Raw genomic sequence first — 24,136 nt, 5'->3', positions numbered from 1 at the left:
TCCTGGCATTTGTCGTCTTTTAATTTTTTCATCTTGAATGTGTTTATATAATTATCAAAATGATTTGAAAGATTCAAGGTCAGTATTTTCTCTGTTAGAGAATGAGATCTGTTTTTCCTCATTGGCAGCATATATTTTCACTTTTTTTTAAATTAACTTTTTGTAAATCCATGTATGTGCAGCCTTGATCCAAAGTCATTTGAAGTCAGTGGGAAGCTCTTAAGGCTTCTCGTCGACTTCAGTGGGCTTCGGACATGTACTACTTCTGCCAACTAAGGTGAAAACAATCAGAACTTAATGTCAATGAATACTGCTAACTTGAAGGTTCTGAGCTCCTGCTGTATTGCAGGTTTGTGGATTCATACGGTCAATGATCTTGTTCTGTGTTTACTGGTATGTAACTCATCTTTGTGTTCTTACACAACCTCAGTCCCTACTATAATGTAGAAAAAAATTAATAGCTTCTCTATAGAAGGTACTTAACAAATATAGGAAAATTCTTATGGTTAATTTACAGAGAAGCAAAACTCAGTGAATTGTAATTTGCGTGTGCAGAGATATTGTGAATCTACGTTGTCCTTGACATTCAATTTTATTTATTTATTTATTTAAATTTACCTTGTAAACTCGATGTGTTTCTAAGTCACTGGAGAATGGGGGAGGTTTCTTGTAGCTCATTAAATATCTGTAGTTTCCTATGGATTAAAAGAAGTTGGATATCATAATGGATGAAGTGTTTGATAATGCAATGGTAGTTTACACTATGGCTGTACTTTTATTAATATTGCCGTTGATTTTTCCATTAATGGAATTATATAATTTGTTATAAAAAAAATGCATACCTGTACCTACAATAAACCCAATACAAAACATATCACATTAAACAAAAGTAATAAACTGAACTATAATGTGAATTTTTTTATATATATAATATATCCATCTAAGAAAAAAATGTTGTTGTGATTTGATCATTCAAAAGGCCTGGTACTGTGGGGGCGGGAAGACACCACTGTAGGCTTTGAGGGAGATGTGACTTAAAATCCATAAGAGAGAAATTGTTATTACTCAAAAACTATCTGATTTTGCTGTAGAAAGGGGGTGTCTAACAGAACTGGAAGAAAGGAGAGAAGTCATAGCTATTTAAGAGAACAATTATTTTTAGAGAGTTTTACTGACATGGGACTATTTCTGACATCCACATGACAACTGTACAGTTAAAACTTTACAGTAGTTACCTTTAACCAGACAGTATTGAAATTTCTGCATTCTGATTTCTTTGTCTTCAGTTCACCTCCAGTGTAAATAACATAGTTGTCCAGCTTCACATTTTCCCCAGCTAAAAACATGTTTGATTGAAAATTTTAATAGCTAACAAGTGCTTCCCACAACTTGTGTTTAAAAAAAAAAAAGTGTAATATTGTGTGCTAATTAACCCCCTTCAGCCCAAAATACGGTTATGTGAAACAGAATGTCTTAAAAGTGGACCTGTAAATAACCTGATGATTGATTGACATTTTGTGTGCTGAGCACAGATATCCATTATGTATGCCATCCCAAATACAATAACATTGCTAAGGAATAGTGTAGTTGATAGTGTTTCTGAATCTTGTAGAGGGACTTGTACTCTATTATGCCACACCCAAGTATATAACCAATAGAGTTTCTGTGCAGTAAGATATGTTGTGAAATAAACAGCTACATTATAAGATTGATTATGAATAGTAAGGACATAAAATATGCTCAAAATCAAAGGATCTATTGAAAAGGTAACTAAAATCGTTACTCACCTTGGAAAAGTTTGATACACAATAGTAATACTATATACAAAATTTGCAAAACATTAAATATTCAGTGGACTAAATCAGCTTTACAATGCTGCAAAATTATTCCATTTCTACAGAACAGAGGAATAAGAAATCAATTCTTAAAGGAATCACATTTTCAGAAAATCAGATTTTTGCCTTCTGTCTTCTCAGTGAGCGTAGATTATTTCAGCAGCTTTCTGAAAATGGGAGTTAAGAATTTGTCACTGCCTCCCAGTTTCTCTGCATACATTCTTGTTACCGCTTGCCATTCTACTACTGGTTCTTCACATGCTGTCCCCTGTGTGTGTTCCATTGTGGATATGCATGGGCTCCATGCTCCTGAGACCAGGAGAGTCTTGCTGGGATTGTCTGTTGGTCTGTGCCTGTGCTCTTCCCCTCCTTGTGCTCTGAACCAAAAGTGTAAGGGGTGGTGTGTACCAATTGCCTCTACTGTTCCTTCTTATCACCACATGGTCTGAGATGAACAATCCACTGCTCCTTGCCCAGCCAGACACAACAGGCATGGGAGTTGAGGATCAGAAAACATCTTATGGAGCAGGTGAGACCTCTGTCTGATCTCGGCTGGGCGACTCACTTGTACATCGGTCAGAGGTGTTGAAAAGCATGCCTCCTAGCACTGTGGCTTCCTTAACAGGCGTGAGTAGAAGTAGCGTTGAAGATTCCTGAACACAGGGAAAGCACACTAAAATCTAGAGAGGTCTCCCTTCGAATCCTCTTATAAGAGGAAGACTGCCTCCCCATCTCCCTCTGAGTTGGCTGAATTGTTGTACTCTGGTCACAGATGCCAAAAGAGCCCTGGTGCCAAGTTTCAGGCATGAAAGGCTAAGGCTACTTTGGTTCCAGTACCAACTGCTACTGCTTCACCATCGGTACAGAGCAAAGAGAAACACTGTGGCTTCCACTACCCTCCATACCAAAGACGACGATGTTACAAAGAGCCATTTGCACCGGTGGTGCTGACATGCTCACATATGGAAGCTATGACTTCCATGACACTTCCTATGCCAGCTACATCAGTACAGGAGACAAGAATCTTCATCCCCTGTTCAGGGAGAGGTATACTACCAGTGAAAATATCCTTCTCCTCCCTGATCCGTGCACTTCTCATTCTTTTGGAACCTATCTTCTGTTGGGAGTTTTTGATACCATTTGGTACAGGAATACTACTAAGAGAGCGACTGTTCTCCACTGCCCTCCAGCAGTAGGGGTGCTACGACATCAGTGGCACCAAGGGTGTCGCCATTAGAACTGGACTCTGTTTTCGTCTGACATTGAGAAAGGACCGTCATTGGTCCTCACCAAGGGAAGTTAGCCTGGCTGCAGGATCCTGAAACTCCTGGCCCCTCCACAACCCTATAAGGTGGCATACCATTGGTACCCTATGCTCTGGGGACCACCTCAAACCACGATGGTGTTAAACCCTCAATAGATTGGAAGACGAGCCAGGAAGTAATTTTCCCCTCCCTCCTTCCTACAGGTACCGTTGATCAGTATCTGATCACCGGCAGCAATCCCCTTCCCTCACCTCCCAGACCTTCCCACCAAAGGAAGGAAAAAGCACTAAGCAATTAATGGGTACTAACAACAATAAAATTTATTAAAATAACTTGATAGTTAACATGCAAATTGGCATAAAGCCAGGACACCAAAAACTATAAATCCATAAGAGAGAAACTATAAATAGTTTCAATAGGGTCAACAAGATAAACTGTACATCACCATTTCACAGGCATACTAGGGGGGGAAGAGGGCTGCCACAACAGGATTGGGACCATGGCTGGAACAAGAACGGACAAAGACACTGACCAGGAACACCATGGACTGGACAACAAGGATCAGGAGCACACTTGGGAACAGGTGAGTTGATCTTCCTTGATGTTATTCTGCAGACATTGGGCTGCCTCTGGGACAGATAGCACGCTTCACAGGGTGTGCCGGGCTTTTGTGCTCTTCTGTTACTAGGCAGGCTATTCCCAAGTCACATGACACAATTTCCCCACTCTTACTGAAAAAGGGCAGCAACTGATGAACAAGAAGGGGGTCAAACATGTAGGGCAAACAACCACTTAAACAAAATGGCAAAACCCCCAAACAAGCCTTAGAATGCACCCTTCTCACTGGCCATATTGAGAACCATGGGACCTTTATACACATTAGCCAGAATTGGTACATTCCTGTAGACAATTACACTATATCCCTCTTCTTCAAGAGAGCAAGCTGAGCTCTCCCAGAGCCCAAGGAAGAGGAGAAATAAGGATTGGATCTATCATCATCTTCTCCTGAGAAGGTGGTTGCCCCAGCATTACTGTCTTTTGTGCCTGATGATCACAAACCATTCCAGTAGCTATTAAGGAGCATTGCTAAGGTGCTTCAGATCCCTGTGGACAAGGTCTGGTAATCACCACACAACTCCTGGACAGTCTAGAGAGTGCAGGGCTAGTAGGGTGGTGCTCCTAGTGTAGTGAACGAGGCTCTGCTAGTACCGGCTAAGATGGTGTGGCACACTCCAGCACCATGTGCACCTACTTCTTAAAGCAGAGAAATATATATTTTCTTAGCTAAGGGAGTAGAGTGTTCTGTTCACTCATCCTGTCCTGAACTCCTTTGTGGTGCAAACTGGTGGTGAAAAGTGGAGACAACTGCAGAGCCGATTTACCCCTTTGGATAAAGAAGCTAACCATCTAGATCTTCTGGGAAGAAAGGTATTCACATCAACCAGCTTGCTTGATAATTGACTATTTGGAATTGCATTACTGGCAAAGTAGAATTTTGTCAACTATTCCAAGCTTTCAGATTTTTGAGACTGTCTTCCCATGGAAGCGTCCCTTCCAGGCCCTTACCGAAGAAGGTAGGCTAGTGGCCAGATCATCTCCACGCTGCAGTAGACATGGACAATGCAGCCTCTAGATTGATAGCAACATGAATCCTGGCTTCACTTTTCAGGGGTCCCCGGGGAGGGACAGGTCACTGTTGAAGATTTACCCTTTGAAGGGGCAACTTGTTCAGCCAAAAGACCAAATTATTGTATATGTCAAGACTCAAGGTCAACCTTCTGTACTCAGGGAATATCTCTGAAGTGTTGCTGACCTCATCACAATTGACTAACAGATATATCTATATGTAGAAAAAAGGCTTTGTTTTCTTCAAATATAGTTGTTGTTTCTAAGTAAAGCTATGTTTTAGTCATGGATATTTTTAGTAAAAGTCATGGACAGGTCACGGACAGTAAACTAAAATTCATGGCCCATGTCCTGTACTATATACCCTGACTAAAACTTGGGTGCTCTGGGGTGGGAGGTGGCCCAGGGGTGCCGCAGGTGCTCTGGGTGGGTGGGGTGGCCTGGGACTCCCATTGGTGCTTGGAGAGGAGGGGGCGGCGGCAGCAGTGCACAACCCAGGACCCCACTGGTGCTAAGGCAGAGAGAGGGCTGGAAGGCTTCCTACCCAGCTCCACGCGGCTTCCAGAAGCGGCTGACCTGTCCCTGTGGCCCCTTGGTGGAGGCATGGCTAGAGGGGCTCTGCGTGCTGCCCCTGCCCTGAGCGCCTGCTCTGCAGCTCCCATTGGCTGGGAACCACGGCCAATGGGAACTGCAGGGGTGGTGACAACAGGAGATAGCATGTGGAGCCACCTGGCTGCGCCTCAGCCTAGGAGCTGGACAAGCCGGCCACTTTTGGGGAGCCCCCCAAGGTAAATGCTGCCCTGAGCCCCATTGTGTACCCAAACTCCTGCTGGTGGGGAGGGGCGTGGTGGCCTGAGACTGTCTCAGCAGTGGCTGGTGTGGCTGGCCTGGGGGCCACTTGACCTGCTCAGGCAGGCAGCCTCTGGGCCAGCTGTACCTTCCACTGCAAAAGTCATGGAGGTCTCAGAAAGTCACAGAATCCGTGATTTCCATGACCTCTGTGGCAGACTCGCAGTCTTACCTCTAAGTGATGTATGCTATTTTGCTCGAATAGCACTGTCACTATGAAAATTCCAAGTGAATTATTTAGAAATCTAGCGTATGTTCCCTTTGTTTTTTGTAAATGTTGCCTTTAAATTAAAGTGATTTTTTAAAAGACAAGCTTGTTTGTTTTCAAATTAAATTATATAATGGATAGCATGATGGATTAAATAGATCCTAAAAGTATCCACTCAATCCTGCAGTTTTTCTGCATGTGGAACTACACCCTAAATTTGTCACCATTGTAGTCCCTGATTTCCATAAGAATCAATTCACACACTTACCAGTTTTGTTTTTGTTTTTTCTATCCACCTCATTACTTATGAGGAACAGAAACTTCATCTTGGATGTACCTCAAGTATTGGGTTTCTGTCTTCAGTGAACAGAGCTATTTAGGAGGTCACCCAGTGTCTTTGTTACCCTTATGGAATGCATGAAAGGGCATGCCAGCTTGTTGCAAAAACTAAGTGGATTTCTGGTTGTATCTTGCTCTGCTACCAGTTGTCAGACTCCTCCACTGCAACTGGTCGGAACCTTCTCCACCAGAGCAAAGGACAGAGGGGTTACAGTGAACCAGAAGCTGGATATGAGTCAACAGTTCGTCCTTGTTGCCAAGAAGGCTAACAGCATTTTGGGCTATATGAATAGGGGCATTGCCAGCAGATCGAGGGATGTGATCATTCCCCTCTATTCGACATTGGTGAGACCTCATCTAGAGTACTGTGTCCAGTTTTGGGCCCCACACTACAAGAAGGATGTGGAAAAATTGGAAAGAGTCCAGTGGAGGGCAACAAAAATGATTAGTGGCTGGTGCACATGACTTATGAGGAGAGGCTGAGGGAACTGGGTTTGTTTAGTCTGCAGAAGAGAAGAATGAGGCGGGATTTGATAGCTGCTTTCAACTCCTGAAGGGGGGGGTTCCAAAGAGGATGGATCTAGACTGTTCTCAGTGGTAGAAGAGGACAGGACAAGGAGTAATGGTCTCAGGTTGCACTGGGGGAGGTTTAGGTTGGATGTTAGGAAAAACTTTTTCACTAGGAGGGTGGTGAAGCACTGGAATGGGTCACCTAGAGAGGTGGTGGATTCTCCTTCCTTAGAGGTTTTCAAGGTCAGGCTGGGATGATTTAGTTGGAGATTGGTCCTGCTTTGAGCAGGGGGTTGGACTAGCTGACCTCCTAACGTCCCTTCCAACCCTGATATTCTATAAAAGGCTGCTTTGGAAGCTTCTCTTTGGGGAGTACCTCTTGTTGACATATGTAAAACAGCCACGTGGAGTTGTATTCAGACCTTCACAAGACACTACATCCTGGTGCATACCTCCTCAGCTGATGTATAGATTCATAGAAATGTAGGGCTGGAAGGGACCTCGAGAAGTCGTCAAGTCTAGTCCCCTTCACTGTGGCAGGACCAAGTTAACAGACCATCCCTGACAGATGTTTGACTAACCTCTTCTTAAAAGCGTCCAATAATGGGGATTCCAGGACCTCCCTTGGTAACCTATTTCAGAGTTAACTACCATTATAGTTAGAAAGTTTTTCCTAATGTCTGACCTAAATATACCTGGCTGCAGATTAAGCCCATTACATCTTGTCCTACTCTCAGTGGACATGGAGAACAATTGATCACCATCCTCTTTACAACATCCCTTAACTTATTTGAAAAGTGTTATCAGATTTCCCCCTCAATCATCTTTTCTCAAGACTGATATACCAGGTTTTTAACCTTTCCTCAGAGGTCAGGTCTTCTAAACGTTTTATCATTTTTGTTGCTCTCCTCTGGACTCTCTCCAATTTGTCCATATCTTTCCTAAAGTATAGCGCCCAGAATCGGACACAGTAGTCCAGGTAAGGCATCGTCAGTGCCAAGTAGAGCGGGACAGTTATCTCACATGTCTTACATACAACACTCCTCTTAATGCATCCTGGAATGTTGTTAACCTTTTTTGTTGCTGCATCACATTGCTGACTCATTCAATTTCTGGTCCACTATAAACCTCAGATCCTTTTCAGCTGTACTACCATCTAGCCAGTTATTCCCCATTTTGTAGTTGTGCATTTGATTTTTCCTTCCTAAGTATAGTACTTTGTACTTTATTGTATTTCATCTTGTTGATTTCATTCCAGTTCTCCAGTTTGTCAAGGTCATTTTGAATTCTAATCTGTCCTCCATAGTGCAACCCCCCAGTTTGGTGTTCTCTGTGTATTTTGAAAGCATATTCTCCATTTCATTATCAAAGTCATTAATGAAAATATTGACTAGTAAGGGACCCACTAGATATGTCCTCTCGGTTTGACAGCAAACCACTGATAACTACTTTTTGAGTAGGGTCTTCCAGACAGTTTTGCTCCCACCTTACAATAAGTTCATCGAGACTATATTTCCCTAGTTTGCTTATGACAATGTCATGTGCGACTGTATCAAACACCTTACTAAAATCTGCCCTATCCACTAGGCCAGTAACTTTGTCAAAGAAGGAAATTAGGTTGTTTTGGCATGAATTGTTCTTGACAAATCTCTGCTGGCTGTCCTTATAACCCTTTTATTCTCCAGTTGTTCACAAATTTATTGTTTAATAATTTATTCCAGTAACTTTTCAGGTATCGAAGTTAGGCTGACTGGTCTATATTTCCTGGGTCCTTTTCGTTCCCCTTTTTAAAGATAGGTACTATGTTTGCCTTTCTGCAGTCTTCGGGGACCTCACAAATTCATAGTTTCCAAGGACAGAGGGACCATTGTGATCAACTAGTCTGATCTCCTATATAACTCAGGCCACAGAACTTCCCCAAAGTAATTCCTAGAGCAGATATTTTAGAAAAATATCCAATCTTGATTTTAAAACTGTCGGTGATGAACCATCCACCACAACCCTTGGTGAATTGTTCCAATGGTTAATTACTGTCACTTTTGAAACTTTATGCCTTATGTCCAGTCAGAATTTGTCTAGCTTCAACTTCCAGCCGTTGGTTTCAGAGTAACAGCCATGTTAGTCTATATTTGCAAAAAGAAAAGGAGTACTTGTGGCACCTTAGAGACTAACCAATTTATTTGAGCATAAGCTTTCGTGAGCTACAGCTCACTTCATCGGATGCAAGCATTCCAGCCATTGGATCATTATACCTTTCTCTACTAGATTGAAGAGCCCGTTACTAAATATTTGTTCCCCATATAGATACCTATAGACTATAATCAAGTTTCCCCTTAACCTTCTGTTTGTTATGCTAAATAGATTGAGCTCCTTGAGTCTATCATTAGAAGGTGTGTGTTTTAATTCTTTAATCACTCTCATGGTTCTTCTCTGAACCCTCTCCAATTTATTAGCATCCTTCTTGAATTGTGGGCACCAGAACTGGACATACTATTACAGCAGCAGTCACATAATGCCAAGTATTGAGGTAAAATAACCCCTCTACTCCTATTTGAGATGCCCCCTGTTTATGCATCCCAGGATTGCATTAGCGATTTTGGCCGCAGCATCATACTGCAAGCTCAAGTTCAGCTGAACCTTTTTCAGAGTCACTGCTTCCAAGAATGTAGTCCACCATCCTGTAAGCATGGCCTACATTCTTTATTCCTAGATGTATACACTTACATTTAGCCATATTAAAACCTGTATTGTTTGCTTGTACCCATTTTACCAAGTGATCCAGATTGCTCTGAATCAGTGACCTGTCCTCTTCATGGTTTACCACTCCACCTATTTTTGTGTCATCTCTAAACTTTATCAGTGATGATTTTATGTTTTCTTCCAGGTTATTGATAAAAATGTTAGATCGCATAGGGTTTAGAACTGATCCCTGTGGGACTCCACTGGAAACACTCCCACTCCATGATTCTATGAGTCTATGATTCCCCGTTTACAGTTACATTTTGAGATCTATCAGTTGGCCAGTTTTTGTGCCATGATGATTTTATATCATTCTAGTGTTTTAATCAACATTTTGTGCAATACCAAGTCAAATGCTTTACAGAGGTCTAAGTATATTACATCAAGACTGTTATCTTAATCAATCTTGTAATATTAAAAAAAAAATAAAGTTTAGTTTGACAGGTTCTTCTTCCATAAACCCATTAATTTTGTTATCCTTTTTTAATCCTTTAGGTTGGTGGTCCTTTAATCCTCAATGCCACAGGGGTCCTCACACCCACTTCCATCATGAGGACTGCTTGTCAGTCATCTACAGTAGAATACACAGAGGGTCCGACCCTTGAAGAAATAAAGGTTACCTACTTTCCATAACCGTAGTTCTTCAAGATGTATGGTCCTTATCTGTATTCCACTACCTGCCCTCCTTCCCCTCTGCTTCAGATCATAGGTTCAATTCACGGTAGAGAAGGAACTGGAGACCATTCTAACCTTTGCTTCAGAACACAAGGAAGGGAACAGCACAGGCACAGACCAATAGATGCTACTAGCAAGAATCTTCTCGTCTTAAGTGCACGGAGCACATTTGTATCCACAATGGAAATAGGTAGGGACCACACATATCGAAGAACTCCAGTTACAGAGGGAAGGTTTCCTTTCTTTTTTATATTATACGTCAGCCCAACCCAACTATTTTTTAAATGTAGTCTTTGTTTTTTATGTTAACTGTGTTAAAATAAACAAAGAGAAGAAGGGTATCTAATCTGGAATAGAACCAACATCCGATTTTACAGCAAAGTAAGTAAGATCAAATTTCATTATTAAGGGCAAAGAATAATATAACAAAGACAGGTTTTGTCTGGTTAAAGAGATTTGCCTGCACAGTTATGTACTAATGGTCATTTTATTATTCAGTCCCAGTTTGGGGTTCTTTGTAAAGTAAGATCAAAACTAATCTCCAGAGCTATTTCCTTTCAGAAAAAGAGAGAAGCAGAAGAGAAAAGGGAGTGTTGAGAGGAAAAGGAGGGCCAAGGTAAAGCCTGAGAGGGAAATAAAAGAGGAGAGGAGAAGAACGATAGGACAGAGAGGAGAGGGGGAAGAGGAAGGAGATGGATTGAGGAGACAGGAGGGGATCTAAGGTCTGAGTAGTGGGTGCAAAAAAGTTTACCCGATGGGGACTTTATAAATGATTATTCCAATGCTTCTAAAAATGGGACCCGTATATTTATAAACTTGGTTGTTTCTGCTGCAAAACATTATTTGTTCCATTGCCACCAGGTTCCCCATGTGAAAACACCATTCTTCGATAGTTGGGTGCACTTAGGACTGCCACCATTGTAGAACGAGATGTTTGGCTGTGATCAAGTTCTACCTAGCCATACTGTTTCAAAGGCCTTCAGTTTCCAAGATGGATTGGTTAGGATGGTGTGGCCAGCCTGCAGTTCCACACTGGTGGACAGAAAGAAATTGGTCCATATATTTATCTCTGTCCAGAAAAGACAGCTAGCAGGACAATCCCAAAGCATATGATGTAAGTTTAGCACCTGCTGCATTGCAGCATCAGCATTGGTTGAACCCGGGTATTCTGGACTTGAAAAGTCCTATATGGAATCCAGTGCATTCTCCAAAGAATTTCCTACTGGCCCTATCTTAACACAGCTTGCTAGATTGAGGTTGTATAGTGGAACAAATCTGATTCCACTGAATGTTGGCAAGGGAAACTGATCACTCATTTTCCCATTTCTTTCTAATATTGTCCCTGCTGATTGCCAATTTGCCTGATAGTTTGGAATACAGACTAGACAACGACTTAAGTAGACAGTGTAACTTTTTCAGGAAGCTCCAAAGTTAGGGATTCTGGGGCTGCAAAGGCATCTGAACCAAACTGGTGTTGCAGAGCATGAAATTATTGCCATTCCTGCTTCCTAAGACAAGGAAAGAGCATGAAGGACTCATTTTCAATTGTGATTAATGCTCAAAACGTGTTGGTTTTTTTTGTTTTGTTTTTTGTTTTTAAATTTAGTCAGGCCATAGAGTGGGTCTATAAAATTTTGGAATGACCCCAAATTGAAGTCTTTGAATGTAATAAGGGATGATATTTAAACAGACACAACCAGATACCAAGCTTTCCAAGATGTCAGAATTGTGACAGATTTCTTCTTAGGAAAATGGTAGAAGACTCATTTTTAGAATTGATTCTAGTGGTGGTGGGGCTACAGTTCCTTCCTTCCATGTACAGCCAGGCTGGAGATCCTGAGCGTTGAAGGGCCAACCATTATGCCACTGGTCTCAAGACTGAGGATAATATAGTAAAGCCTATAGTTTGGTAGACCCAAAGCCTCCTGATTTGATAGGCAGTCATGGTTTTTCTCAAAGGATATTCTGGGCTTGTTGCCCATATCCCACAAGAAGATCTTACAAATGTTAATTCTGAAAAAAAATACCAGAAGGGTAATTATAAACTGGCAAGGAGCTAAGCATAAATAGAAGCATTAGAAGGACATTCATCTTTAATATATTAAACTCTACCCCAAAGCAATAGAGGGAGGGCCTGCCATTTATGTAAATCCAAAGATATCGGTGCGATAAGAGGATTAACATTAATTTTGACTTTCTTTTATATTCCTAGAAAAGCGGACTGCCAAGCCTGTGACTGATTTCCTCCTGTTGCCAGCGAAAAGTTTTGTCTAAGAGGGTGACGTTATGCACTTTCTGAGAGATACTGACAGCCTTCAACTTGTGCCAATTAATTTTGTGCCCTGGGATTTTCCCAAACAATTTGAAGGTTTTGTAATATGTTGGGCGTGACCTGAGGGGGGTTGGTGATAAATAAAAGTATATCAGCACAGAAGCATATTTTTGTCTGTTAGGACCCTATAATACCTTGGATCCCCTAGCGTGCTCTAACTTGTATTGCACGCAGCTCCAAGGCCAAATCAAATAGGAAGGAAGGCAGGGACAGCCCTGTCTGTTACTGTGGGACTAGAGACTGAAAAGAGGGGAGATGTAGTTATTGGTTGTAACCTGGAATTGGAGCACAGAAGTCTAACCTAGGAAATGAAAGAGGGACAAAGTCCGTATTTTTATAGGATGAGGAAAAAATACCTCCAATTTGCTCTATTGAAGGCTTTTCCCACATACACCAACAGAATAGCCATCAGTTTCAAGGGGTTTTGATAGCAGGACAGCACATTAAGATGAGTGTTTTCTGACCCTTGTCTCTCTTGTATAAATCCCACCTGGTCCAGGTGTATTATGCTCCTCATTGCTTTTTCTAATCATCCAGCTAGGATTCTAGACAATATTTTAATATCAGAGTTGATTATGGATATTAGTAAATAGCTAGCATGTTCCTAGGCATCTTTGTCAGACTTAAAACCCTACCGAGATTAGGGCTTCATTCATTGAAGAGGGCAGTGTATACTTTGGCCAGTCTGGGAGCCAGACTGTCTGTCTTTGAATTGGGCATAAAATTCAGCAGGAAAGCCTTTGAGGCAGGGCCTTACCCAATTTCTTGTTCCATACTCTCACAAGTTTGTAAAGGGTAATCAAGCCAAATTTTTTGTTCTTCTGTTAGCTGGGGGAATTGCAGGTTTTTTGGTGTATTCCTCAAGTAATTAATCATCAGGGGAGTTTTCCTTTAAATATGGGCATTGGTAGAATGTAGAGAATTGTTCATTAATATGTTTTTGAGCGGTGAGTATCTGCCTCTGACGAGTGAATTGAGGGGATGTTAGCTTTCAGTGAATTAATTTCCCAGTTTTGTTGCTGAATTCCTAGTATGTCTGTTTTACTCTAAACAAAGCAAATTCAGCCTGAGCTGAGGTTAATGTATTAATTTCATATCTTGGAGTTTATCAGAAGAGGGAGAATCAGCATAGCTGAGAGAATAGCCTCCTTCAGCTATCAGCATAGCTGCCTCCTTGAGCCTTTACATTAAATTCACCAGCTCACCCTTCCTAGCTCTCTTTTTATGAAAGAAGTAGGATGATATCCTTCCCCTTAAGTATGCCTTGAAAGTGTCCAGTGAGATTGCTTGGGAGTTCAAAGGGTTGTCACTGGTCTCGAAGAAAAATTGTGTTTCTTCCTCCACAAAGTTTTTTAAAATTGTGTCTCTACTAGTAAAGAGGAGTTTAACCTCCATCTTCTGGTAGCCCCTATATTTCAGGAGATGAGTAGCAACCACCACAGGTGCGTGATCAAAGATCATAATAGGTGTTGTTTCATTAATAATGAAATATCAAGCCACCTGTTACCAAAAAAAATTCCCACTGTGATTATAGGGAATGCAGGGGTGAGAAAAAGGGGAATTGTTTCTACCTTGAGGGTGCTGCCGCCTCCACGTGTCCTTTCAGCCCCGTTCTTCCATCTGGGCAGTAATGGTCTGCCTCACTGAGGACCAGGAACGGTGGAGTCTGCTCAATCTGTCCAAAAGCAGGTCTAACATTTCACTGAAGTCCCTTGATATAATCTGGTTTCCTAGGGAGGAGTCAATCTCAAAATAATTGATTGAAAAAGGAGGAATCATCTTTGTTGGGGGCATAGAGTTAACAAAAGTGTGCGTAACATGGGAGATGCCAGCATTAACAATTAAGAGCTTTCCTTCCATGTCTTTATCAGTTGATAGGATTTATGGGTTCAATTTTTTATTGAACTGGATTGACACCTCCCTAGACATGCCTGGGTAATTACTGAAAAAAAAGCCTCAGATGCAATGAGGTGGAGTTTCTGGAGGACTGTTAGATCGGCTTTCAACTTTCTTAAGTGAGACTTTTTTTTCTTCTCTGTTTGATAGGATTACAGTGACCCAAGGGCAGAGGAGCACTATGGGTTCAGGGATCCCTGGGGTTTACCAAAAAGGGATCATGAAAGGTCTCTACTGAAAGCCTGTTTCACACTGGTCATCGTGATTGTGAGATGTACGTACAGAGAATATCTGAGGGGTTATGTATCTATGCTGAAAATTATGCTCACGAGGCCTTGTAGTCAAAGGCAGGTCACTCAAAGGTAGCATGCCTTGAGACATACTTCTCCAGACAGGGAGGTGGGAGACACTTATATCCCTGGTGGACCATTCTGTGTCTTACAGCAGAAGTCTATAAGCATACTGAGTCAAGTGTCAATGAAGAGCTTACAGGAACTTCAGAAGGAAATTAACAGGAGGAGTTACACAGTGTGAGATTGATAGGTCTGGGTCTGGTATATCTGTGGTGCAGACAGACACCTGAGCTACCTTCAGCTTGTGAAGACAAACCTGCTGCAAGCTTGATCTTACGAAAGGGGAATGGATATCAGCATTATTCTGGTACATTTAAACAGTCAAAACATTTATTGATTGTCCGGCCAACATTTTAAAAATATAGTAAACTTGATTTAAAAAAACCCTCGGTATTCAATTATACAATAATATACACGCTTTTGCAAATACAACTTTTAGCTCTTAAACACATTTGTGCATTGATGTGCTAGAGATAATGTTTTCAAGTTTCACCTAATTCTTCCTTGGCTTTATTTGAAAACTGTATACAAAACAGTCATTAAAGCCAAGAAATGCAAAGTAGGTTTTACTGCTGCTGAAATGGTTTCAAAATCTTGATAAAGAGGTTTGGTAGGGCACGAAGCATCTCTTGCTATGGTGGAGACCTCTGAGAAAACAAAGTCATATTTCAAAGCACTGAAGTTTTCAGGACCGTTTGGTACTAGCAGTGTCTTTAGTATTGATCCAGATCCGGGCGCTGTAGCCTAAGGACAAACAAGAAAATGTTCTTACTAGCTTGTTTAACATGCTAGCTCTAGTCATTTTAGTTACATAATTTACTTTACAAATATTGTAGAGTGCTTCTTTGCATCTAATGCAGAGATTAGATGTAGCGCTCCTCCTGCATAAATTAGTTAGGTAGATTGTGAAAGTAAAGATAAAAGTAAAGTATAGAGTGAACATTAAATGAGAAGGGTGAGAAATATTTTACATATGTTTAAGTCTAATTGCAATAACATAGATAACAGAGGAGAAAACATACTAGGTATTCTTGGCAACTTTTTCACAGAGAACAAAAGGGATTTAGTTACTTTTTGCTTTAGCTGGTTTATTGGCTAATGATGAATGAACAATGAACTATTGGATGACTCAAATTATCAGAGCAAAAGAAATGAAGTCTGCATTGAGTGAGCCGAAATAAGAATATTTTGTTTGATTAAGAGGCTAGGAACAAGAGTAAAGTGCTGGGTAGAACTCAGAATGTGTTTGTCCATATTGGATGGAAATATCCACAGGGAATAATAACTATATTACCATGACCTCTGACATCAATTAGGATTTCTCCTTGCTGCTTGTTGCATGTATTAACATTTAGATGGGAGTCTCTGCCTTGCATAGGCCAAACAACTAGAGTCAACAACTGTCATTCACTTTGCTGGCTGTAGGTTGGGAAGTGTATTTATTTTTTTTAAATGAGATTCTATTCTTCTGAAAAGTGACTGTATAAAAATGGCAGCTTCTTACTCAGTCAATCCCCTCGCAAGGTGCAGAGTCATATCTGTTAACTTAAGTGATGTGTTTACTCTTGTAGCTCTGCGGAGTCAACACAGCTAAGACTGAGTGAGCAGTGGATTTTATTCTATCTTCTAAATTAACAGAAATGTGTATTAAGTTACAATTAGTTAAATCTATGAAACTCTTTTGAAGAGCTGAGTGATGCTGTCAAAGGCCTAAGTTGACCTGCAAAATCTGTCAGTTGCGGTGATGCATTAGAAGGAAAAACCCAGCTTCACTTTGATCCCCAATATAAGTTTACAGGGCTGGTAGGTAGGAAAAAAATCTCATCACTTGTAAACAGACATCTGATGCGAAAATCCACTGAAGCAATAAGTAAGGCTACGATTTTGTCACAGAAGTCATGGAATCTGTGGCTTCTAGTGACCTTCGTGACTTCAGCCTGCGGTGGTTGGGAGCTGCAGGGTCCCCCGCCTCCTCCGGGGGCAGGGAGCTGCAGGGGTAACCCCGGCAGCCCCCAGAGCTCCCAGTCATCACAGGTGGCGGGGGAACCCCCACAGCTCATGGCTGCCACTGCCGGGGGTACCTTGCAGTCCTGGCCCCCATGGGCAGCGGAGGACCCCCAGAGCTGTGGGTAGCAGGGGTACCCCGCAGCCCCCAGCTGCTGCAGGCAGCTCCTAGCCCCTGCGCAGCTGCTCCGCTTGAGGCCGTGTGGGGACCTGCAGATCCCCATTTTGTCAGGTATATTTTTTAGTAAAAGTCACAGATAGGTCACGGGCTTCTATGAATTTTTCTCTTTTGCCTGTGACCTGTCTGTGACTTTTACTAAAAATATCCATGACACAATCTTAGCCTTAGCAATAAGCATAGAACCCCAAAATAGCATTTTTACAGTCACTTTTCAGAGTAAGGCTGGCCTTTAAGAATTTCAAATTTATGAAACTGATGCAAAGACCAAGTATTAGAAAGAGAACTCTAAGATGCAACTCTTCCATCTTAAATCAAGCAAGTTACTTTCTATACAGTGTGCAACATCCCTGGAGGTGGAAGCAGAAGTCCTGCAAAGGGACTTCCACAGGTTGTGGAGAGGTAGTACAGAAGGGAGCCACCTCTTTTCCCCTTCCACAGCCCTCTGTCTCGTTCTACTGAATATTGCTGTCCTCTGCCAGTACATGTAAAGTTGCCATCCAGTCTCTAGTTATTTAGGCTAGTCCCAGAGCAGCAATTTCCAAGATCTGTTCCCTTATCAACCACAATGACTTCTTTGATTATGGCCACAGAAATCCTGAGATCCCTGCAAAAAATTGTTACCATTTAGAATGCAGTATCTTAAGTTATCAGCACTACTGGGATTTGACTGATTAAGACAAACCTGCCACTAGTTGAAGGCCTGTCACGTTACCACCTAGATATTAGGCTTTAGAAAATGCTGATAGTTTGTCCAACTTTGCACTCTTTTTAGAAAACAGGATTTTCTGTATTCATTTTTCTCATTCAAGTGGGCAAATATGGCTCTGCATACACAATGAGCGGCCATTTTTTTATATAGTCACTTTTCAGAGCAGCACTATGCCTCAACTGGAAACATTCGAAATAGGCAGGCTTGACTGCATTTTTTATATTTTGATATTTTCGATGGATACTATGGATGTTTGTTTTTTAAGTATTTTTTTAGATTTGACAAATTGTCAACATGTCAAAACACAGAAAGTAAATATCCTTAAATCAAGCTCTAATAATTTCTTAAGCAACACTTTTCTTACTTTGCCTCTCAATTTTGATTATCCTGAATGGAAATAGTTTTGGTTGGGGTGGTATGTGTATGATGAAATCAACATTTATGGACACTTATCCAATAAAAATCTAATCCTGCTCACCCTAAAAATATGCAACTACTATTTAAAAGGCCTCTGAATGAAAGAGATTTTGTTCTGTCATGCCAGTCCTTGCCATTCCCCCTCCCCATGTACTGTGTCCACATGAGGCCTTTCGTACTTCTCGCCTGCTCACTTTTCAATAAGTAATGGGTATTGCTAAATGCTAAATAGATGAATATTGATTGATGATGTTACCAAGAGGTGAATGGCTGTTCTCAGCAGTTAGGGGAACCCCCTGCCCTGTGTCGACACTGTACATTTATTTTATTAAAACAAAACAAAAATCCAAACCCCAGCACCTTAATTTTATAGGCTCCTGTCTCTGGCAATTTCAAGAACTCTCTGAACATAATTTAGAAACGAAAGTTTAGCAGAGTAGTCATCTTACATTAAGCACATAGCTTCCAGGCAGGAGGAGAAGGTAATATTCTCCATGTTGATTGGTTCTATAGGGACAGATATGTTCCCTTCCTTTGGCTTCCACTATTACATTTGGTATAGGCTGTCCATGCCTGTCAAGAACTTGACCTTTGATACCTATGAGGCAGGGAGAGAGTATGTAAATGTGACTGTTGGTTTCATTTTCTGGTCTGGAAAAGCCAGTTTTTTCATCATTCATTGCAGCAGAGGCTTGTTTCAGTCATTTCCTCCCCAAACTAGACAATAGAGCCAGTCTCCTACATATTGCTAACGAAAATAAGTAGCAGCAGCACAAAATTCTTAGTTCTTAATCATTTACCTTCCCATCAAGTTAAAATGCAGCCGTGTTGGCTTTTCCATCTCATTCTCTAAAGGTACAATTTCGTAGTTTACATTGATGTTGCTGCATGTGTTCTCTACAAAAGAACTTACTTAAATCTCTTTTATGCTGTTGAATTTATTTACCTAGCTTAAAACAAAAACTCATTTACCCTGTTGGTGTAGTCAAACATTGCTTCTCGACTAGTGTTTCAAAAAGGCAGAGTAGTTGTATATTTACTTATATTTTAGTCTTCCCAAATCTTCTAACACACCAGATTTCCAAGAATGAGCGGTTTTGTTAACTGACTTATCTGCAACAGCTACTTGAGACAATATTGATGAAGTGTGTTAGCTCAGTTTCTGCTATTTTATTCAGTATATTTAATTAAATGTATAATTTTGGCTCAGTAGCAACCTTGCCACTGTGTAAAGGTTGTGGGTTCAGATCCACTTACCCCGGCCCATATTATTGTTGGTTTTATTTTTTTTTTTACTTGTTCGATGAAACCCACAGGTTGATAAACCTTACTCTAATGTTTAAACAGTGCTGTATTAAATCCAGATTTCATTGTATATGTGTGTCCTCCAAAAGAATATCTATCTGTTAAAATTAATTAGTAAAGTCTAGCCTATCAACCACATTTGAATAATCAAGGATCATGGGCAAAAGGCTAATGTGTATCTCTTGCTTCAAATTACTGCAACAATAAATAACCCTACCACCACCTGTTATAGGCCTGGTCTACACTACGAATTTATGTCGGATTTAGCAGCGTTAAATTGGATTAACCCTGCACCCTTCCACACAACGAAGCCATTTTTTTTTTGACATTAAGGGGTCTTAAAACTGATTTCTGTACTCCTGCTTCCCGGGCAAAAGATGTCTCCTGTGTCTTGGGTTACATATGTGCAGACAGCTGGGCAGCCTCACCTGCCCCAAGGGCCTCAGCAAAAATCACACCCCCAATTTCCACCACCGAAATATTGGTGCAGTACACAGGGAAACGGAGGTACCCACAGTATTAGTATAGGACAGTAAGACTCACATGCAACATAAGATGAATAAAACCCCACTTCGTCACACCTTGTAACCCTGTTATCTTCTCGGTGCTTATAAACTGGTTTAATAATTTGTTCCAATATCTTCCCAGGTATGAAGATTAGGCAGACTGGCCTATAATTTCCCAGGTCCTCATTGTTGCCCTTTCTAAAGATAGGTACTATGTTTAGTCTCCCTTCTCCAGTCCTTCAGGAGTTCTTAATGATAATTGCTAATGGTCTGAGCTTGCTTCAGCTCGTTCCTTAATTACCCTAGGATGAATTTCATCTGGCTCTGCCAATTTGAATACATCTAATTTATCTAAATATTCTTTAACCTGTTGTTTCCCTATTTTGGCTTGCGTTTCCTTCTCCCCCACCAACGTTGTTAATAGTAATTGTGTTCAATATCTAGTCACCATTAACCTTCCTAGTGAAGACTGAATGAAACGTAATAGTCATTAAACAGTCTTCTTGATGTCATCCGTTATAAGCGGTCCTTCCTCGCTAAGTAGAGGAGCTACACTTTCCTTTGTCTTTCTCTTGCTCCTACTGTATTTAAAGAACCTCTTCTTATTGCCTTTTATGTCGCTTGCTAGGTGTAATTCGTTTTGTGCCGTAGCCTTTCTGATTTTTTTCCCTATATACCTATGCTATTCTTTTGTACTCCCCTTTAGCAATTTGTCCATGTCTCCACTTTTGCAAGATTCCTTTTTGATTTTCAGGTCATTAAAGAGCTTCTGATGAATCCATATTGACCTCTTACTATTCTTATCTGTCCTTCACATAGGGACAGTTTGCAGTGGGGCATTTAATATTGTGTTCTTGGGAAACTGCCAGCTGTCCTGAACTCTCCTTTATCCCTTAGATTTTCTTCCTGTGGGACTTTACCTACCAGTTTTTGAAGTCTGCTTTTTTTTGGAAGTCCATTCTCCTTATTCTGCTGCTCTCACTCCTTCCTTTCCTTAGAATTGTGAAATCTGTCATTTCATGATCACTTTCACCCAAATGGCCTTCCCTCTTCAGATTTACAACCAATTCTTCCCTGTTGGTCAGTCTAAAATGGCTATCCCCCGGTTACTTCCTCCGCTTTCTGAAACAAAAAATTGTCCCCAATATATTCCAAAAACTTATTGGAAATTTTGTGTTTTGCTATATTAATTTTCCAATAGATATCTGGGAAGTTAGCCTCCCATTACTACCCCATCTTGTGTTTTGGGTATTTCTGTTGTTTGCTCAAGAAATACCTCCTCCACTTCTTCCTGATTTGGTGCTCTAGAGTCGACCCCTACCATGATATCATGCCGATTTCTTCCCTTTTTTCTTTACCCAAAGACTTTCAACTGATCTGACTCTTACCTCCTTCTGGTTCCCAGAACAGTTATACCAGTTCAAATTATGTATGTACAGTCCCATTTCAGACAGAGGTGCAGTATAAAATAGGGCCATCCAAACTTTTACTCAGCTGAGGGATCACAATAAGAAAGGCAAATTTCAGGCCCTTTCATCTTTAATATGAGAAGCATGGCCAGTGGATAGAAGATAAGAACAACCATACTGGGTCAGACCAAAGGTCATCTAGCCCAGTATCCTGTCTTCTGACAGGGGCCAATGCCAGATGCCCCAGAGGGAGTGAACAGAACAGGTAATCATCAAGTGATCCATCCCGTCGCTGATTCCCAGCTTCTGGCAAACAGAGGCTAGGGATACCATCCCTGCCCATCCTGAATAATAGCCATTGATGGACCTATCCTCCATGAATTTAATTACCGGTAGTTCTTTTTTTTTCAACCCTGTTATAGTCTGGTATCCTCTGGCAAAGAGTTCCACAGGTTAACTGTGCAGGTGTGAAGAAATACTTCCTTTTGTTTGTTTTAAACCTGCTGTCTATTAATTTCATTTGGTGCCCCCTAGTTCTTGTGTTATGAGGAGTAAATAACACTTCCTTATTTACTTTTTCCACATCAGTCATGATTTTATAGACCTCTATCATATTCCCCCTTAGTCGTCTCTTTTCCACGCTGAAAAGTCCCCGTCCTATTAATCTCTCCTCGTATGGAAACTGTTCCATATCCCTAATCATTTTGGTTGCCCTTTCCTGAACCTTTTCCGGTTCCAATTGATACCACAAGTCCTGGCCTGCAATTCTTTATTAACATCTAAAGGCACATCTACACAGAGGTTTTTTGGGAATATGTTTTTGTATATAAACTTTGGCAGAATAACAAACCCAAAATAAGGACCTATGCTGAGACTGCTAGTTGCTGCAAGGTATTCTTGCATATGAAATATTACTACATTGTAGAACCCTGTGGGCTTCCCCTCATGTTCCACTGATAAATTATGTAAGGGAAGAAAACCCATTTTGGCCATCTACCACACTGCTTATGTTTTTCCTTGAAAGCAAAATATCTGTAGGCACCTAACTTTTTTTTTTTTTTAAACTATTCAGAAAGCGAAGATTACTTAGGCCTGTATTTCTCAACCTTTTTGATACTAGGGAGCAACTTACTGCCTTCCTAAACTTTGTTAGGGCGATCTCAGGGACCGATGCCGGTCAACAGACCAGTCATTGAGAAACAATGACTTAGACTATGTCTATACTACCAGCTAGGGGCGTGATTCCCAGTGGGCCTGTGTACACATACTCATGCTAACTTTCATCAGTGTAGGTGTCCGTGAGCAGGGAATGGGACCCCTAGCTCATAGTGTAGATATAGTCTTAGATTGCAAGCTCTTTGGGGCGGGAACAATGTTTTGTGTTTATACAATGCCTAGCGCAATGTGGTCTTGGTCTATGACTGGGGCTTCAAGGATCTATGACAAGTTTAAAGAGCAGGGTGTATTTCTGCCTGTGAATCCTGACAATTCCCTGCCCTCAGGTTTTTTTTTATAACAAATTTTACGAACACACTACTTCTATAGTACGCTATAAAATACATAAGTATGCTAACTAGAAATGTGCACCTACGTTTTCCTTCCAGGATATGGAATCAGGGCCCATATGAGCAGGCTCCTATTCAAGCACTGTATGCCCGTAAGACTTATAGAGGCGTTAATACCCATATGAAAGCTGTTGCACAGGGAAATGTGGCAATGTCTCTTGTTAATGGGAGTGCACTGTGGGTTGGTCTCTGTTAAATCACTGCTCGCTTCCATTTAAAAGCTGCTGCCCTCTAGCACTGCCAGCCTTTGCCCACATGGGGGCAGGGTTGCGACACTTCACTTACTCTGAAACCTGTCATTTTTTTTTTAACAGCCGTGTTAGTCTGTATTCGTAAAAAGAAAAGGAGTACTTGTGGCACCTTAGAGACAAATAAACTGGTTAGTCTCTAAGGTGCCACAAGTACTCCTTTTCTTTTTTTAAAAAAAAAATCTAATTCCTTCTCCCCATGCTGGTTTTCTCTGAAGTGAAACCCTACAACTGTCTTTAATTAGTGAACATCCCAATACAAACTGCCATCTCTAATCCCACCCAGCCCACTGTAAATTGCTCAGGATCACCTCACCCTTTGAAGTGAGGGCGTCACTTTTAGGTGCACCACACTGCAGAAAACTCATTCTAAACCACAGTTTGCAGGCTCAGAAAAAAGTGTAATGAGGGTGAGTTCTGTGACTTCTGTCTCATTCCTGGCTGAGGGAGGGGCTGGGAGGGTTCCATTGGGGTGACATGAGGCAGTACTCCTTGAGTGACGAAGGCTTCAGCTCAGTCCTTGCTGGGCAAGCAGGGCAAAATTTCCTCTCTCTCCTCCTTCGTACTAGGGAGCATATGAGGAGCATAGGTGGACGGTTTCCTCAAGGGCTAATATCGTAAGACTGAAGTCTGTTGCAATGCTGTCAAATCTTGCAATACTTGATGACTGTCTTAGAGACACAGCTTCCAAATTCATGTTTTGTTTTGTTTTAAAATGAAAAGTAAGATTGCAGCCCACATGGTTGTGAAGAAAAGTTTTAAAACGTGACCTCAGTACATCCTAGTTGCTTAGAAACCAGAAGGCAAATAAAGAGAAGCCAAATTATTATTTTTTAAATCTTATTGTGTTTAAGCTAATATCCTGGGATTTTGGGGGGCGGAGATGGGGCATGACTAATGAAAAAGGATAAGATTATGTTATGGAGGTCACAGAAGTCATGGATTCCATGACTTTCAGAGATCTCTGACACTTTCCGCTTCAGCTGTGGGGTGCAGGGGCCGAAGCTGTCAGCCAGTGGGGACCCAGAGCCCTGAGCTGGCTTGGCCAGTGGGGGGACCCAGAGCTCCCAGCCTCTGTGAGTGGCGGGGAACCCGAGCTGCCATGGTGGCAGTGGCTGCTAAACCCCCTTTGCCACTCACAGCAGGGCTCGGGCTTCATCATCCC

The 24,136-nt window shown here is 41.4% G+C and overlaps 1 protein-coding gene across 1 annotated transcript in view; it reads right to left on the bottom strand.

Annotated features, from left to right (window-relative positions):
* Nucleotides 1-14,935: 14,935 nt before the first annotated feature.
* Nucleotides 14,936-24,136, bottom strand: part of CPM (carboxypeptidase M) — a 66,813-nt gene continuing 57,612 nt past the window's right edge. The window contains exons 8-9 of the mRNA XM_037886857.2: nucleotides 18,388-18,536; nucleotides 14,936-15,371 (exon numbers count right to left, since the gene is read on the bottom strand). Coding sequence (XP_037742785.1) covers nucleotides 15,138-15,371; nucleotides 18,388-18,536 — 383 coding nt within the window. The 3' untranslated portion in view covers nucleotides 14,936-15,137. The remainder of the gene's footprint in view (nucleotides 15,372-18,387; nucleotides 18,537-24,136) is intronic.

The sequence above is a fragment of the Chelonia mydas genome, chromosome 1, assembly GCF_015237465.2.
Source record: "Chelonia mydas isolate rCheMyd1 chromosome 1, rCheMyd1.pri.v2, whole genome shotgun sequence".
Taxonomy (NCBI): Eukaryota; Metazoa; Chordata; order Testudines; family Cheloniidae; genus Chelonia; species Chelonia mydas.
The sequence above is the reverse complement of the archived record's forward strand: the minus strand, read 5'-3'. Positions and strand labels throughout refer to the sequence as shown.